This window comes from Sinocyclocheilus grahami, unplaced genomic scaffold (assembly GCF_001515645.1).
Source record: "Sinocyclocheilus grahami isolate Dianchi unplaced genomic scaffold, SAMN03320097.WGS_v1.1 scaffold135.1, whole genome shotgun sequence".
NCBI classification, from domain to species: domain Eukaryota; kingdom Metazoa; phylum Chordata; class Actinopteri; order Cypriniformes; family Cyprinidae; genus Sinocyclocheilus; species Sinocyclocheilus grahami.
Genome location: NW_015505314.1, coordinates 469339 through 484393, shown reverse-complemented (window position 1 = coordinate 484393; position 15055 = coordinate 469339). Strand labels below are relative to the sequence as shown.

The following is a 15055-nucleotide window of genomic DNA, read 5'->3' as shown; positions in this document are numbered from 1 at the left end:
AAGTATGTTTTGTGTCTCTAAAGGAAACCGTGTTGGAAAACGGAACTTTAGCATTTGACACCTGGACGTCGGTAGACATTGCAATATACAGGCAGTTTTGGCTGTTTGACGTGCAGAACCCTGATGATGTTGTAGCTCAAGGGGCCAAACCTGTGCTGGTGCAGAAAGGACCGTACACGTACAGGTAAGACTTGCTATATAAATAGATTTTCCATCAGTACTCATGTAAACAAACCATTCTTCTTTATCTCTCAAAGGTAGAGAAAATAAAATCGAGCAAATTCACTCTTTGAGCTTTATCATTTACTCAAGAGCATCCATATCTCTTGAGCTACCTGAAATAAAGCAGAAAGAATCCCAAAGCATCAGCCGTTTGCAAGTATAGACCATTTTTACCTACTTCTGAGACTTGTGCTTAAAAATAGACAATATGAACACAAGCACTTCAAGCTTGTTCAAAAGTCAAAATCTGTTGTCATTTAATCGTTGTATGTTGATAAGCACAAATGTATCTGATGGGATGATGCTTATCTAATTAAGGAAAATGTTACATTCCATCCTTATGTCTGTTTTGTTCTAAAGTGATATAATTATCTGTTTACTGAAATGGGAGTACTTTTGCATGTTTTATTTATTTATTTTTGGTCTTTTATCTATTTTTGTTAATTACTATTTTTATTATATATGAATAAAAATGCACAAAAGCAGTCTTAAGTCGCTGGGGTATATTTGTAGCAATAGCCAAAAATACATTGTATGGGTCAAAATTATTAGGATATTAAGTAAAGATCATGTTCCATGAAGATATTTTGTAAATTTCCTACTGTAAATATATCAACTTAATTTTTGATTAGTAATATGCATTGCTAAGGACTTCATTTGGACCAATATCACAAAGAGTGAAAAATTTAAGGGGGTCTGAATACTTTTATATATATATATATATATATATATATATATATACACATTACATTAGGGGCATCAATTGACTTAATTATCAAGGATACAAATACTTTAAAAAAAATGTTATTCACAATCTACTTGGCATGACATTTCTGTTATACATTCTTAAAGTATAGCTTTTCTCGGCTGTAACACCACCTAACTTTCATTTTTATTGCAATTTTAAGCCACTAAATGGTCATAATACATTCTCATGCTCTCTGTTGTCCTCTAGGACGCGTTTTATCCCCAAAAAAAATATCACCTTCAATGATAACTACACTGTGTCCTTTGTGCTGCCGGCGGGAGCCATCTTTGAGCCTAGCATGTCAGTAGGCACAGAGGAGGACATATTCACATCGCTCAATCTAGCTGTAGCAGTATGTATTTTGACAACCATCTCTTGCCATCCTTCTCTGCCCTTCTGTCGTCCTTTTCGTCTGTTTTCTTCCCTTGTGCTCCATGCCTAGTTGTTGTGATGCATGGCTGCTGAAAATTCAGCTGTGCCATCAGTTAAAAAAATGTTCAAATGCATTGCATGTAATTAATAATAATTGCATATAATAAAATAGAATACATTTATTTTAAATTATAATAATATTTCACAATATCACTGTTTTACTGTATTTTCAAATAAATGCAGCCTTGGTGAGCTTAAAGGGGTCATATGATGCGATTTCAAGTTTTCCTTTCTCTTTGGAGTGTTACAAGCTCTTGGTGCATAAAGAACATTTGTAAAGTTGCAAAGACTAAAGTCTCAAATCCAATGAGATATTCTTTATAAAAGTTAAGAGTCAGCCACACCTACCTAAAATGGCTCGTTTAACCACACCCCCTCATATCTACATCACTATGTGGAGATATTAGCATAATGCCGCCCAAATGTGCCCGCAAAGAAAGAAGGCGTGGTTTCAGGAACAGCAGTCGTATTGATGCAGCCATGTCAGGGAGACTCTGTGTGTTTTTTAGTGTGAAAACAAAAGCACTTTATTTGGCCTTCCGGAAGTAGATGCAATTAGGAATCATTGGTTAAGATTTATTTACAACAGAACAGCACAACCCAGATGTTTGAATTTGTGCAACGCATTTTATGGACGACAGTTTTTTGAACCTAGAAGAGTACAAGGCTGGCTGTGCACAAAGGCTATTTCTAAAAAAAAAGTGTAAATTCCGACTTTGCTATGACAATCTGGCGCTTCTGAATCAGCGACTGTAAGTATGTTTTGTTATTAGTTTAAGTATTTGCTATTGACTGTTCAAATGCGGAGTTTTGCGCGCGTCAATTCTACGCAGACCGCAAGCGCTGTGTTTGGTCTGCAAGAATGCCTCCCTCCGTATGTACTTGAGTTTTGTGTGTTTATGTGCACTTTCATATATTTTAATGTTACACCTTCTTATATTAAATAAAACAAAGCAAAGAATAAGTGTCTTATCATTTATTATACTAAAGCATTATACATCAGTAGTTGTCCACAACAAACAATGTTGATCTGCCGTGGTACAAGTCCTTGTGCAGATTGAAAGAATGCCATCATCTTCTGTTCCGTTGTTGTCTCCTTTTTGTAGTTTTAAATAATGATTTAATGATTCGATATTTATTTGCCGCCGTCACGGCTATAATGCTTCTCCAACGAGCCGCTTCTTCGTCGACTTTTGTCGTGGTACTGCGGGTTACACCAGCAACATGCCCGTGGACACTGCTGACTGCGGACAACGACGCAGAAGTATAAATGAAAACTGCCGCATAGCCTACGGCGTAGGTCCGACGCAGAAGTATAAATCAGCCTTTACATTTCTGACGAGTGCTTGTGGTGTTCGGCCAATCACAATGCACTGGGTCAGCTGGCCAATCAGAGCAATCTGCGCTTGTCAAAGGAGGGGGCTTTGTTGAAAACGAAGTGTTTGAGAGAGGCGGGGCATTGAGGACCTACAATAATGTACAGTATTTGAAAAATAATTTTTGAACATTAAAGCATGTCAACATATTCTGTTACACCAAATACACAAAATAATGATCTTTAAAATAGCATCATATGACCCCTTTAAGAGACTTCCAGTAAAAACTTAAAAATCATACCATTCCCAACATGTTGAACGATAGTGTCTGTGTGTAAATAATAAAATAAATACATGAAGTATTAATCTTTCTTACAAACTCTTTTTGCTCACCTGCCTAAGGTTGCTGACCCTTGATGTTGATAACATTGCTTTAACGTTGGTTTTCAGCGAAGAAAGTCAGTTAAAGTTTATCACATCATAGATAAAATGTTGATATCTGCGATTATCTATCAAGAGTCAGCACAGCACTATTATATAATAGCATATAATAGCACACAGCATATTCATAATTGCAGGTGATGTTCAGTCATAAGTGCTGTAGAGGTAATAGATGCAAATAAATTTTACTTGTGTTGTTGATTCCAAGGTTTTCATTAGGCAGATGAATTTACGACAGGGTATGGTTTCATACTTGTGCTGTGATCAACTCAAACCTTATTTTCTTCTCTTCCAGGGTGTTTACGGTTTACTCGGTCATAAACTTGCAAACTGGCTCATCCAACGCTCCAATTCCACACTCTTCCAGAACAGGACTGTTAAGGAATTGTTGTGGGGCTACAAAGACCCAATGCTGGGCAGCATACTTGGAGTTTTTTATCCAGTAAGGTTGCCAACACTTGATGGCATTCACTTAATAAAACATATTTATAGCTTCATGATTGATAAACTATATATACAGAACAAATGCAGGTAAACAGGTTTTATTGCGAATGAGCAAAATAATTTGCAAAATTGGACTAGACCTAAAATGCACATATAAGTTTATATGTGTGTAAGAACACAAAACCTAAGAATGTAAGGTATAAGAATATTTAAAGGAATAGTTCACCCGGAAATGAAATTTGCTGAATATTTACTCATCCTCAGGCCTCGAAGATGTAAAGGAGTTTGTTGGAACAGATTTGGAGAAATTTAGCATTATATCATACCAATGGATTCTCTGCAGTGAATGGGTGCCGTCAGAATGAGAGTCCAAACAGCTGATCAAAACATCGCAGTAATCCACAAGTAATCTGCATGACTCCAGTCCATCAATTTCACTTGTCTTGTGAAGTGAAAAGCTGCATGTTTGTACTAAACAAATCCATAATTAATGTGTTTTAACTTTAAACCATCGCTTTTGGTCAAAATATGAGTCCATAATCCATAATAACGCTTCCTCCAGTGAAAAAGTCCATCTCCTGATGTCCTCTCACAATGGAGATCCACTGACATATGTTTAGAATTGTTTTGGACTGTTTTCAATTGGTAGCAGTGCTTCATCTGTGCATATTTCTCTCCTGATTCAGACAACATGGCTTTTTTTTACTGAAAGTAGAATTGTTTAAATTAGACTTTTTTTAAGTTAAAACATCTTAATGATGAATTTGTTTTTTTTTTGTTTGTTTGTTTTACTGGAGTCGTGTGGATTATTGGGATGTTTTTATCAGCTGTTTAGACTCCTCATTCTGACGGCACCCATTCACTGCTGTGGGTCCATTGTTGAGCAAGAAATGTCATGCTAAATTTCTCCAAATATGTTCAGATGAAGGAACAAACACATCTACATCTTGGATGGCCTGAGGGTGAGTAAATTTTCAGCAAGTTTTCGTTTTGAGTGAACTATTCCTTTAAAGACCCCAGGAAAGTAAGTAAATTGTATTTATAGAGCACATTTAAATTCAGCTTACACTGACCATGGTTTAATGAAAGCTGATTATAGATTAGCCTTGAAGCTAATCTATAACCCATTTGTTGTGTTATTTATGCTCTAACATTCAGAGAAAATCTTACCTCTGTTTTTTCTTTTAGTACAATGACACCATGGATGGACCATACACTGTATTCACAGGCAAAGATGACATCAATAAGGTAGCCACGATTGAACGCTGGCAGGGTGAAACGTAAGTATATGTTACATTAGCATGAAGAATTGGTGTAAAATGGAACATTTACATGATTCTTTGGGTTGTAGATGGGTTTGTTGTTCTCTAAAAGAAAAATGACCCAGACCTTAAATGTAGATATGGTATATACAGAAACAACTGTCAGTTTTGTTAATGTTTTAAAGGGGTCATATGATGCTATTTTAAAGATCATTATTTGGTGTAACAGAATATGTTGACATGCTTTAATGTTCAAAAAACACATTATTTTTCAAATACTGTACATTATTGTAGGTCCTCTATGCCCCGCCTCTCTCAAACACGTAGTTTTCAACTAAGCCCCCTCCTCTGACAAGCGCAGTCTGCTCTGATTGGCCAGCTGACCCAGTGCATTGTGATTGGCCGAACACTGCAAGCACGCGTCGGAAATGTAACGCTCCTTACCGTCAGCTTTCAAAGTAAATATCAAGACATAGGTAGGCGTGGTTGACTCTTAACTTTTATAAAGAATATCTCTTTGGATTTGAGACTTTAATCTTTGCAACTTTACAGATCTTCTTTATGCACCAAGAGCTTGTTACACTCCAAAGAGAAAGGAAAACTTGAAATCGCATCATATGACCCCTTTAAGTAATCAATTAATCAGTCACATTCATATCTTCAACACAACATTAGTAAAACTCAGACTAACAATCTCATCAAAACACTTGATGTTGTGCAGATCACTGAGTTACTGGAATGACTCTTATTGCAACAAGATAAACGGAACAGGCAAGTTTACCTCTAAAATATTACACTGATATTGAATTAATTGTGAAGTAATTACATTATTGTTGACATGTATGCAAATAGTATGACATCTGGCCCAAAGCTATTGGCCTAAAACCTTGGTGTATGTGTCCAATAAAGAAATAGTATGCTATAGTTTTTCATCTAGTTTAATTGTTAATCATCTTCTGATTGTGAGCACTTCTACAAGGACACCAATGTGTTCAAAGATTTCTGATATGAATCTCAACAAATGTAATATATCACACATTAATCACATTATTCAATTTTGTATTCATATGTTAACAGATGGTTCCTCCTTCCACCCGTTCCTGGACAAGAAAGAACCCCTGTACTTCTTCTCTTCTGATATCTGCAGGTATTTTCAGTTTGTTCCCTGATAATCAGTAGAAAAAGTAAATAAAAATACACTTTCAAATGATAAAGATTGCTTCCTTTTAAGACAAAATATGAACCAAAGCATCTGCAAACATCTGATATTTAGACTTTTTCTCAAAACTAACTTCACTTCTATCGTAGAAGGAACTTTTGACTAGATGATTATTAGTCAATTGCTTATGCTTATCTTTCTTTACAATAAATGCCATTTGATATGGCTTTCTTCCATTTTATTGGAGACATACATTTCCAAATACTTTGAGGAAACTGTATATTTTGAAATGCCACTCATCAGCAATGTTCTCATAATCTATTGATTAAAGTCTCATCTTTTCCATGAGGGTTCATGGACTTTTATCTCTCCGCATCTGATTAGATTTGATCATGATTTGAATGTAAGGAATAATTGAAAACGGACCGTTGAATTATTAGAAAAGAATGCACACCCGAAGTGGTGATGCGGCCACGACGCGAAGCACGCTTAAAAATGAATGAATGTTATTGAATTATATGCAAATTATCAAATGAAATTTATCATTTTAAAATCTAAAGGATACTTTTCAAACAATGGAAATATTTCACAAAAATAAACAATTTTATTATATCAGTTTAGTACAATTAATATACATTACTGTTCTGAGGTCAGTAAGATTTTGTTTTAATGAATTATTTTTTTGAGCAAGGACAATTAATCTTTGTAACAGATGTTACATAGAAAAATGTTACATAAATGGTCTATTTCTAATTGATTTCAGCTATATTAAAATAGAAAACAGTTATTTTGAATTGTAATAATAATTTACAATAATCTTTTTTTTTTTTTTTTGTATTAAATGTTTAGATTAAATGCTGCCTTGGTGAGCATAAGATATTTAAATAAATAAATAAATCTTACAGACCCCAAACCTTTGAACCGTAGTGTATTATATCAATTATAAAACAACTGATATACTGTTCAGTATTAAGGATATTTGGACAGAGAATATTTGGACACTTTCTGGTGGTCAAAAAAAAAAAAGAAGTAATGGTTAATGTGATGAAACACTCCTTGCCCCTTTGCAACACATACATTTGTGACAAATATTGTGCTTGTCCTCTAGGTCAATATCTGCTAAGTTTGATAGAACTGTTGACCTGAAGGGAATCTCTGTGTATCGGTACTTGTTGCCCCCTGAAGCTCTGGCCTCTCCAGTGGAGAACCCAGATAACCAGTGCTACTGTACAGACCCTGTGCTCACCAAAAACTGCACGACGGCAGGACTTCTTGACCTCACTGCCTGTAGAGGTCAGTGCTAAGGGCCTCTTATAAAGTCAACTTAAGACTAAAGTTTACTGAATGTATTATTCTTTCACGTTTGAGTTTTTTTATATTCAATATTTTTCAACAGGAGCCCCAGTATTCCTCTCTCTACCCCACTTTCTCTATGGCAGCAATGATCTCCACCAAGGTGTGATCGGACTGAACCCGAACTTCGATGAGCACTCCATATTTCTGGATGTAGAACCGGTGAGGAACCCATTTCAGTTTGCATACGTTTTCTTTTATTAACAGGGTGAAGCTTTAAGATAAGATAATGGCTATGCATCTTGTGTCATATGTAGATTACAGGTTTCACTCTGAGATTTGCAAAAAGGCTTCAGCTCAACATGTTGTACGGCCCATCGGATAGTATTATGTATGTAAACAGGCATCACACATTGTCATGGATGCATGTGCAGTTGTGCACTTCGCGTAATTCATAAATGCACATCCTAACATGATGTCTTGTGTCTGTCTTTCTCAAAGAATTTTGAACAAAATCAAGGACTACACAATTTTCCCTATTTTGTGGGTGAACGAGGTGAGTGCTAATGAATGAATGTATTTCATTAAAGCATATAGGTCCAGTAAAGGATCTATAATAACCTTAGTATTACCATTTATAAAAGAGGAAATATGTCAGCTTGATGCCTTGAATATTCTTTTTAAATAATTAAATAATTGGGCATTGATACAAATTATTTTATTGTTATTATTAAATACAGTAGTATTTATACTTAACTACTATATATAAAATAAATGTGTGCATGCGTGTGCATACATAAATTATTGTTGAATTAAAATGTTTATGCTAATATAAAACATTTAGGTTGAAATAAAGATTATAAGTCAAATCAAAGCATTCCTCCAATTAAAGAATTTAGGCTCATATAAAACACTTAGGTTGAAATAAAGCATTTAGGTCCAACTAAAATATGTGGGTCCACTAATGAACTTTTCCATGACATTCTAATTTATTGAGATGCACCTGTAAGTCCACTCTAAATCTGTTATCTCCACTTTAAATGGGTACTTTAGACCAGTTGGGACCAATAAAGTATTTTCTGTAATCTTGTATCTGATATATCAGAAGAATTATTACAGTCCATAAACAGCTAATCTCACACATGTCTGACCTCTGGACCGTTTGATTGTTTCATCAGAGCAGGATTAGGTGCCGCCTCACTACTGACTATAAGATTTTTGTCTCTTATTTGTGTTAAGACGGCAGTTCTGGACGATGAGACGGCCGACATGTTCAAGAAAGAGCTGATTGCTCGGATGGAGTTGTTGGAGGGGTTTCAGATCGGACTCATAGTGGTTGGCTTAATCTTATTTGCCAGCTGTTTGATCGGATTGATTGTGGTGTGCACGAAACCGAACAATAACAAACTTTCTTTGGTGGTTAAATAAAGGGAGGGATGCTTGGTGCTTTGCGTGTTTGATTTTTTGATATCGCATTTTGTCGGAATTGTATATTGTAATTGTTATTTGCGCTCAGAGTGCCGCAATTCTATTTATATAATTTATAAACTCTGCATTTTTGTGGAGCAAAATTATTTCTTTCTGTAACTTGCTTGATATCAATCTCACACATGTCTGACCTCTGGACCGTTTGATTGTTTCATCAGAGCAGGATTAGGTGCCGCCTCACTACTGACTATAAGATTTTTGTCTCTTATTTGTGTTAAGACGGCAGTTCTGGACGATGAGACGGCCGACATGTTCAAGAAAGAGCTGATTGCTCGGATGGAGTTGTTGGAGGGGTTTCAGATCGGACTCATAGTGGTTGGCTTAATCTTATTTGCCAGCTGTTTGATCGGATTGATTGTGGTGTGCACGAAACCGAACAATAACAAACTTTCTTTGGTGGTTAAATAAAGGGAGGGATGCTTGGTGCTTTGCGTGTTTGATTTTTTGATATCGCATTTTGTCGGAATTGTATATTGTAATAGTTATTTGCGCTCAGAGTGCCGCAATTCTATTTATATAATTTATAAACTCTGCATTTTTGTGGAGCAAAATTATTTCTTTCTGTAACTTGCTTGATATTGTATCAAGTCATACTTTAAAAGTTATCAGAGCGAATATTCTGCCATTTTGTGGTCATACTGTGATTGATTTAAATATGAAAACGTTTTGTATGTCAGAACAATTTCAGTAAAACGAAGAACTGTGAAACTTGGCCTCATAGTTATTTTTGATTTTCTGGTTGTTGTCTTTTTTTTCCCCCCTTTTTTTTCTATACACTTTGCGTGGTTGTTGCCTTCAACATATCTCAAATCACATATCAAATTTTGCCTTCTCATGCGTAAGAACAAGCACCAGACTGAAAAACAGAAACAGAAGAAATTCTGGAACAGATTTCCTTGTTATACCTTGTAAATCCATATGACTTATTTTCCATTCTCCAATGGCTGCTAAATCAGAATGGGAGGTTTTGTAAAATAAGAGGCTTGGGTTGAGTGGGAAACAGGGGTTTGTGTAATATGAAAGTAGGCCTGGGAGTGACCCCGTTTTCTGGTTTATGAATTATAAAACGCAACTGGTCATCTCCGACTGCTGCTTTTTTGCTTTGGTTTGACCCATGGGTTTTAAAAAGCTAAAGGCCCGAGTAAACAACATGTAGGTTTATAATCTACTTTGGAATAAAGCCTTGGTGACAAATGTTCATTCTGCTAACATGAAAATATACACAATTGTTATAAATAATGACATTCCAACAACTCCTCAAGTAATATGTGACCCTGGACCACAAAACCAGACATAAGGGTCAATTTTTCAAAATTGAGATTTATACATCTTCCGAAAGCTGAATAAATAAGCTTTCCATTGATGTATGGTTTGTTAGGATAGGACAATATTTGGCTGATCTAATCACGTAATCTGAGGGTGCAAAAAAAAATCAAAATATTGAGAAAATCGTCTTTAAAGTTGTCCAAATGAAGTCCTTAGCGTTGCATATTATTAATCAAAAATTAAGTTTTGATATATTTACGGTAGGAAATTTACAAAATATCTTCATGGAACATGATCTTTACTTAATATCCTAATGATTTTTGGCATAAAAGAAAAATCAAAAATTTTGACTCATACTATGTATTTTTGGTTATTGCTACAAATATACCCCAGCGACTTAAGACTGGTTTTGTGCTCCAGGGTCACATATAAGCTCATATTATGATGCCTTATAAAAAGGGTTTATTGGTCATCATTATTGCAATTAAAGCAGGCCATAAATACAATGTACAAAAACAGCTTATAGGCCTTTATTAATAATTTCATTAGTCTGATGCTTCATGTCGTGGCCGCATCACCACCTCGGATCATTATTTTCTAATAATTCTATGGGCCATCGTCAATTATTTCTTACTAAAATGAAACCATTGTAATCCTGATAGTACTCCCATTTTTTACAAAATATAACTGTAATCTGATAACTTTGTTTTCTGACGTAACTGTAACGAATTACAGTTACCAGTTTTTGTATGATGATTACGTAATGCCGTTACATGTATTCCGGTACTCTCCAACCCTGTATATATATACATTGGCAATGACATAAATTTTGTGTTTTGCAAAGTTTGCTGCTTAAGCTGTTGTGGTGTTCATTCACATTGTTTCTAGATTATTGTGTAGAGTGATCAGATGCATTTTAAATAATTGCTAAAAGCTTCATTGTTTTTTGATCCTGACACAAAATGACCAGCTAACATCAACTGACTAATCATATCAGCAGCACATGTGAAAGTGTGAATGAGTACTAGTCAGGTTAATCACTATCATACTAATTAGATTGTAAGAGCAGACTGATTGCTATAAAAGGAGGGAAGAAGCGCTTCCAATCATTGTGTTCTTGTTAGCAATGGTTACCTCCAAAGAAACACGTGCAGCCATGATTGCTTTGCATCAAAATGGCCTCACATCCAAGGAAATTGCTACAAAGAATATTGCACCTAAAAGAACCATTTACCGGATCATCAAGAACTTCAAGGAGAGAGGTTCGACTGCATTGAAGAAGTCTTCAGGACGTCCCAGAGTGTACAGCAAGTGCCAGGACCGTCTCCTCCTGAGGAGTCAGCAAGGGAATCGGGTCACCAACAGTGCAGAACTTGCTCAGGAATGGCAGCAGGTTGGTGTGAGAGCATCTGCACACACAGTGAGGCCAAGACTTTTGGACAACGGCCTGGTGTCAAGAAGGGCAGCAAAGAAGCCTCTTCTCTCCAAGAAAAACATCAAGGACAGACTGAAATTCTGCAGGAAGTACAAGAATTGGACAGCAGAAGACTAGTGCAAAGTTATTTTCTCCTGATGAAGCTGCTTTCTGACTGTTTGGGACATCTGGAAAATTGATTGTTCAGAGAAGAAAAGGTGAACGCTACCATGAGTCCTGTGTTGTGCCAACAGTGAAGCATCCTGAGACCATGTGTGGGGTTGCTTTTCAACCAAGGGAGTGGGCTTTCTAATAATTCTGCCCAAAAACACAGCCATGAATAAAGAATGGTATCAAAACGTCCAGCAAGAGCCACTTCTTCCAACGATCCATGAGCAATTTGGTGATGATCCGTGCATTTTCCAGCATGATGGAGCACCATGTCACAAAGCAAGAGTGATAAAGAAGTGGCTCGAACATCATTAAATAGACATTTTGGATCCGTAGCCAGGCTACTCCCCGGATCTCAATCCCATAGAGAACCTGTGGTCAGTCCTCAACTCCGAGAACTAATAAGGCAAGAATGGATCGCCATCAGTCAGGATTTGTCCCAGAAGCTAATATCCAGCATGCCAGAGCGAATTGCAGAGGTTATGAAGAACGAGGGTCAACACTGTAAATATTGACTCATTATATTTTTTTGCCAATAAAAGCCTTTAAAACTTATGATATGCTTATCATTGTTTTTCAGTATACCATAGAAACATGTGGGAAAATAATCTGCAAATACTGAAGCAGCAAACTTTGGAAAAACTTTTGGCCATGACTATATAGTACTGATTGCCTAATAAAAAGTAGCATAATAATGATGATGATGATGATAATAATAATAGCTTAATATAGCAGCTGTCTGAATAGAGCACAAAATTAAGTATTTAAAAATTGTCTATGTATATCAAAGACGATAATTGGCTATTTTCCGTTGGCAACTGTCTGATGTTTTCTATTCTCGCGATAACTAGGCATTCATTTGCCAGTCTAATTAATCAACAACAGCTTTAATACCTGTGTGAAGCTGCCCATAAAACTGACCGAAGCAACTCCTGTGGAAGACTGGATCTAATACCTTCAGATGATGATACACATCGTTTCTGGTTCTCTGTAAGTTATCGAAACCACATAAAAAAATACGCATCAAACACCAAACGCACAAATTTGCTGGGCAACTATACGGAACCGTATTGTGCATTCAAATACAAGACTGACAATCTTATTCTGCTGCGGTGTAAACTTTGTTTTGCTGTTTCATGTGTAGCTACTGCTTTCATAACTTCAACTTAATTTGACTCTTAAATTTAAGAGTTTAATCTGAATACTGTTAAGTAACGTTACAGATATCATGAATCAATTCTCAGATTCTTTTGTAAAGAGTTTGTAAAACATGGGACAGATGTAAGTTGTTTAATGCAGTTGTTCAGGCTTATATCATTAATAAATATGAATACACAAATCAAGATGTTTAATAAAATAAAATTGTCATTAACATTCACAGGGAATACAGCATTTACGTTATAGTAGGCAATTATATTAAAACATATTGTTACTCTAAATGCCACAGAAACATAAAACGTCTGCAAAATGCAGATTCAGTCAAAAACATCTGAGGTTTGGCATTAAACAAAATCCAATTCGGGCATTTCAGAGAGAGAACAAACTGTAAATGTGAATTATTCTAATTGCTATAGAGAAATCTATTGCAAAACAAGTGTCACTCAATTTCTTATTTGTTTTTTGAGCTGAACTTTTCACTATTTACAAATACTCAAAATACAAAAAGAGATAAGTTACACAGACGTAGAGAAATTCAAAATCGGAAGCTGTACAATGCTATACATCATCTAAAATGAGTGACAATCACATTACAGCTGTGCACACTAAGCAAACCACAAAACATTAACATGACATTCATTTCCAACATCAATGTGTGCCTGTATAACCATGAACCAATATGCATGATCACATTTCTTTTTTGGCCTATCCTAACTCTATGGTATTTCTGGGACTTAAGCAAATCTTTACAAAATATCTACTTTAAACTGATTCATTCTGGTTCAGTATTCACCTTATTTTTAACGTAAGAGTGGGTGCAGCCATTTGTAACTTGAATGTGTGAGGCTTCCATTGTCATTCGCTTTCAGTTGTCCATTTTGCTGCTTTATATATAAAACTGGTGTTTCTTATCGTATTAGTTTAATGTATTGTCTTTATAAACACACTAGTTTGTAGCACAAATAGTTTTACTGTTTACTGCACATTGTTATTCTTATAGTTATTTACCTATTGCGGCTAATGAATCAGAAGTCTCGCACATTCACAGAAAATAGCTTACTTCTGTGTTGCAAAATAATGTGGATATCGTGTTAGTAAAAGAAGAAAACGTGCACATACAATCAACGTTTTAAACCAATAGTTCACCCATGAAAATTCTGCCCTAATTTACCCTCATGGCATTCTTTCTTTCAGAAACACAAAAGGAGATATTTTGAAGAATGTTCATGCTGCTCTTTTCCATATATTGAATATATCTCTTCTTAAAGGACAAAAAAAGTTCCATAAAAGTGGTCCATACGACTTGTGCACTATATTCAAGGTCCTCCTTGTTTGGAAGGTCATGAGGGTGAGTAAATGATGACGAAACTCATTTCTTTAAAGAAAGAAATTATGTGTTTTGGATTAATGATGTTTCCCAAAGCACAACACTTGGCAAAAACACAAGTCTTTACAGTGTTATGGGCTCAGAGAGCCACCTGTCTGGTACAGTTTGAAACGTCTCCAGTCCAAACCATCTTCTCTCCCTCTCACTTCCCATATGAACATCTGTGGTGCAGCTGGGCTGATGTACTTTGGTCTAGGTGTCATGTTTTTATCTCCAAGAAATATTCTCATGATCTGTTCAATGACCATAAACATTTCATTTGCTAGAAAACAATCTTTTACAAGCTGGAGATAAGCTCTAATCCACAAATGATCATCTCAATGTCGGAAGGCCATTGGTCGACTTTAGAAGACTACTATTGATATTTAATGTGTTTATTAAAGAGTTGTAGGTAGAAGAACTGACAAATGTTCTATTAATGGAAATTTCCCCAAATTTCTTGGCCTAAACATGTAATGTAAATCAAACTTGGATTGCTAGAATATAGTTATTTATAATCACAACGTTCTGCAGGGATCTTAAAGAAAATGTAGACAAAATCAATACTGAAATTGTGTGCCTTTCGGTCAATTCCTTTTAACTTAGAAACTAAATCTAATTCAAGATTACATCTCTAAGTTAACAAAATACTCTCACCATGATCCATATCTAATAAGATATGTACTAGAAACTGAATTTCTGTGTGGTTTTTGTCCATGTCTGTTAGCTTTGAAGCTAAGGCTAATGCTTATGTAGTCTTAAAATTTGAGAAATCTTTAGCAGATATGTACATTTGCAATATACAGTCTTTATCTTCCAGTAAACAAACCAAAATATTGATGACTCAACTTGCATTAAGGGGTGTATCCAAATTA

General features: G+C 35.5%; 1 protein-coding gene across 1 annotated transcript in view; it reads left to right on the top strand.

Annotated features, from left to right (window-relative positions):
• Nucleotides 1-8883, top strand: part of cd36 (CD36 molecule (CD36 blood group)) — a 12362-nt gene extending 3479 nt beyond the window's left edge. The window contains exons 3-12 of the mRNA XM_016279953.1: nt 1178-1322; nt 3455-3601; nt 4792-4883; nt 5587-5636; nt 5943-6012; nt 7133-7317; nt 7421-7539; nt 7635-7708; nt 7819-7873; nt 8557-8883. Of these exons, the coding sequence (XP_016135439.1) occupies nt 1178-1322; nt 3455-3601; nt 4792-4883; nt 5587-5636; nt 5943-6012; nt 7133-7317; nt 7421-7539; nt 7635-7708; nt 7819-7873; nt 8557-8745 (1126 nt within the window). The 3' untranslated portion in view covers nt 8746-8883. The remainder of the gene's footprint in view (nt 1-1177; nt 1323-3454; nt 3602-4791; nt 4884-5586; nt 5637-5942; nt 6013-7132; nt 7318-7420; nt 7540-7634; nt 7709-7818; nt 7874-8556) is intronic.
• Nucleotides 8884-15055: the final 6172 nt, after the last annotated feature.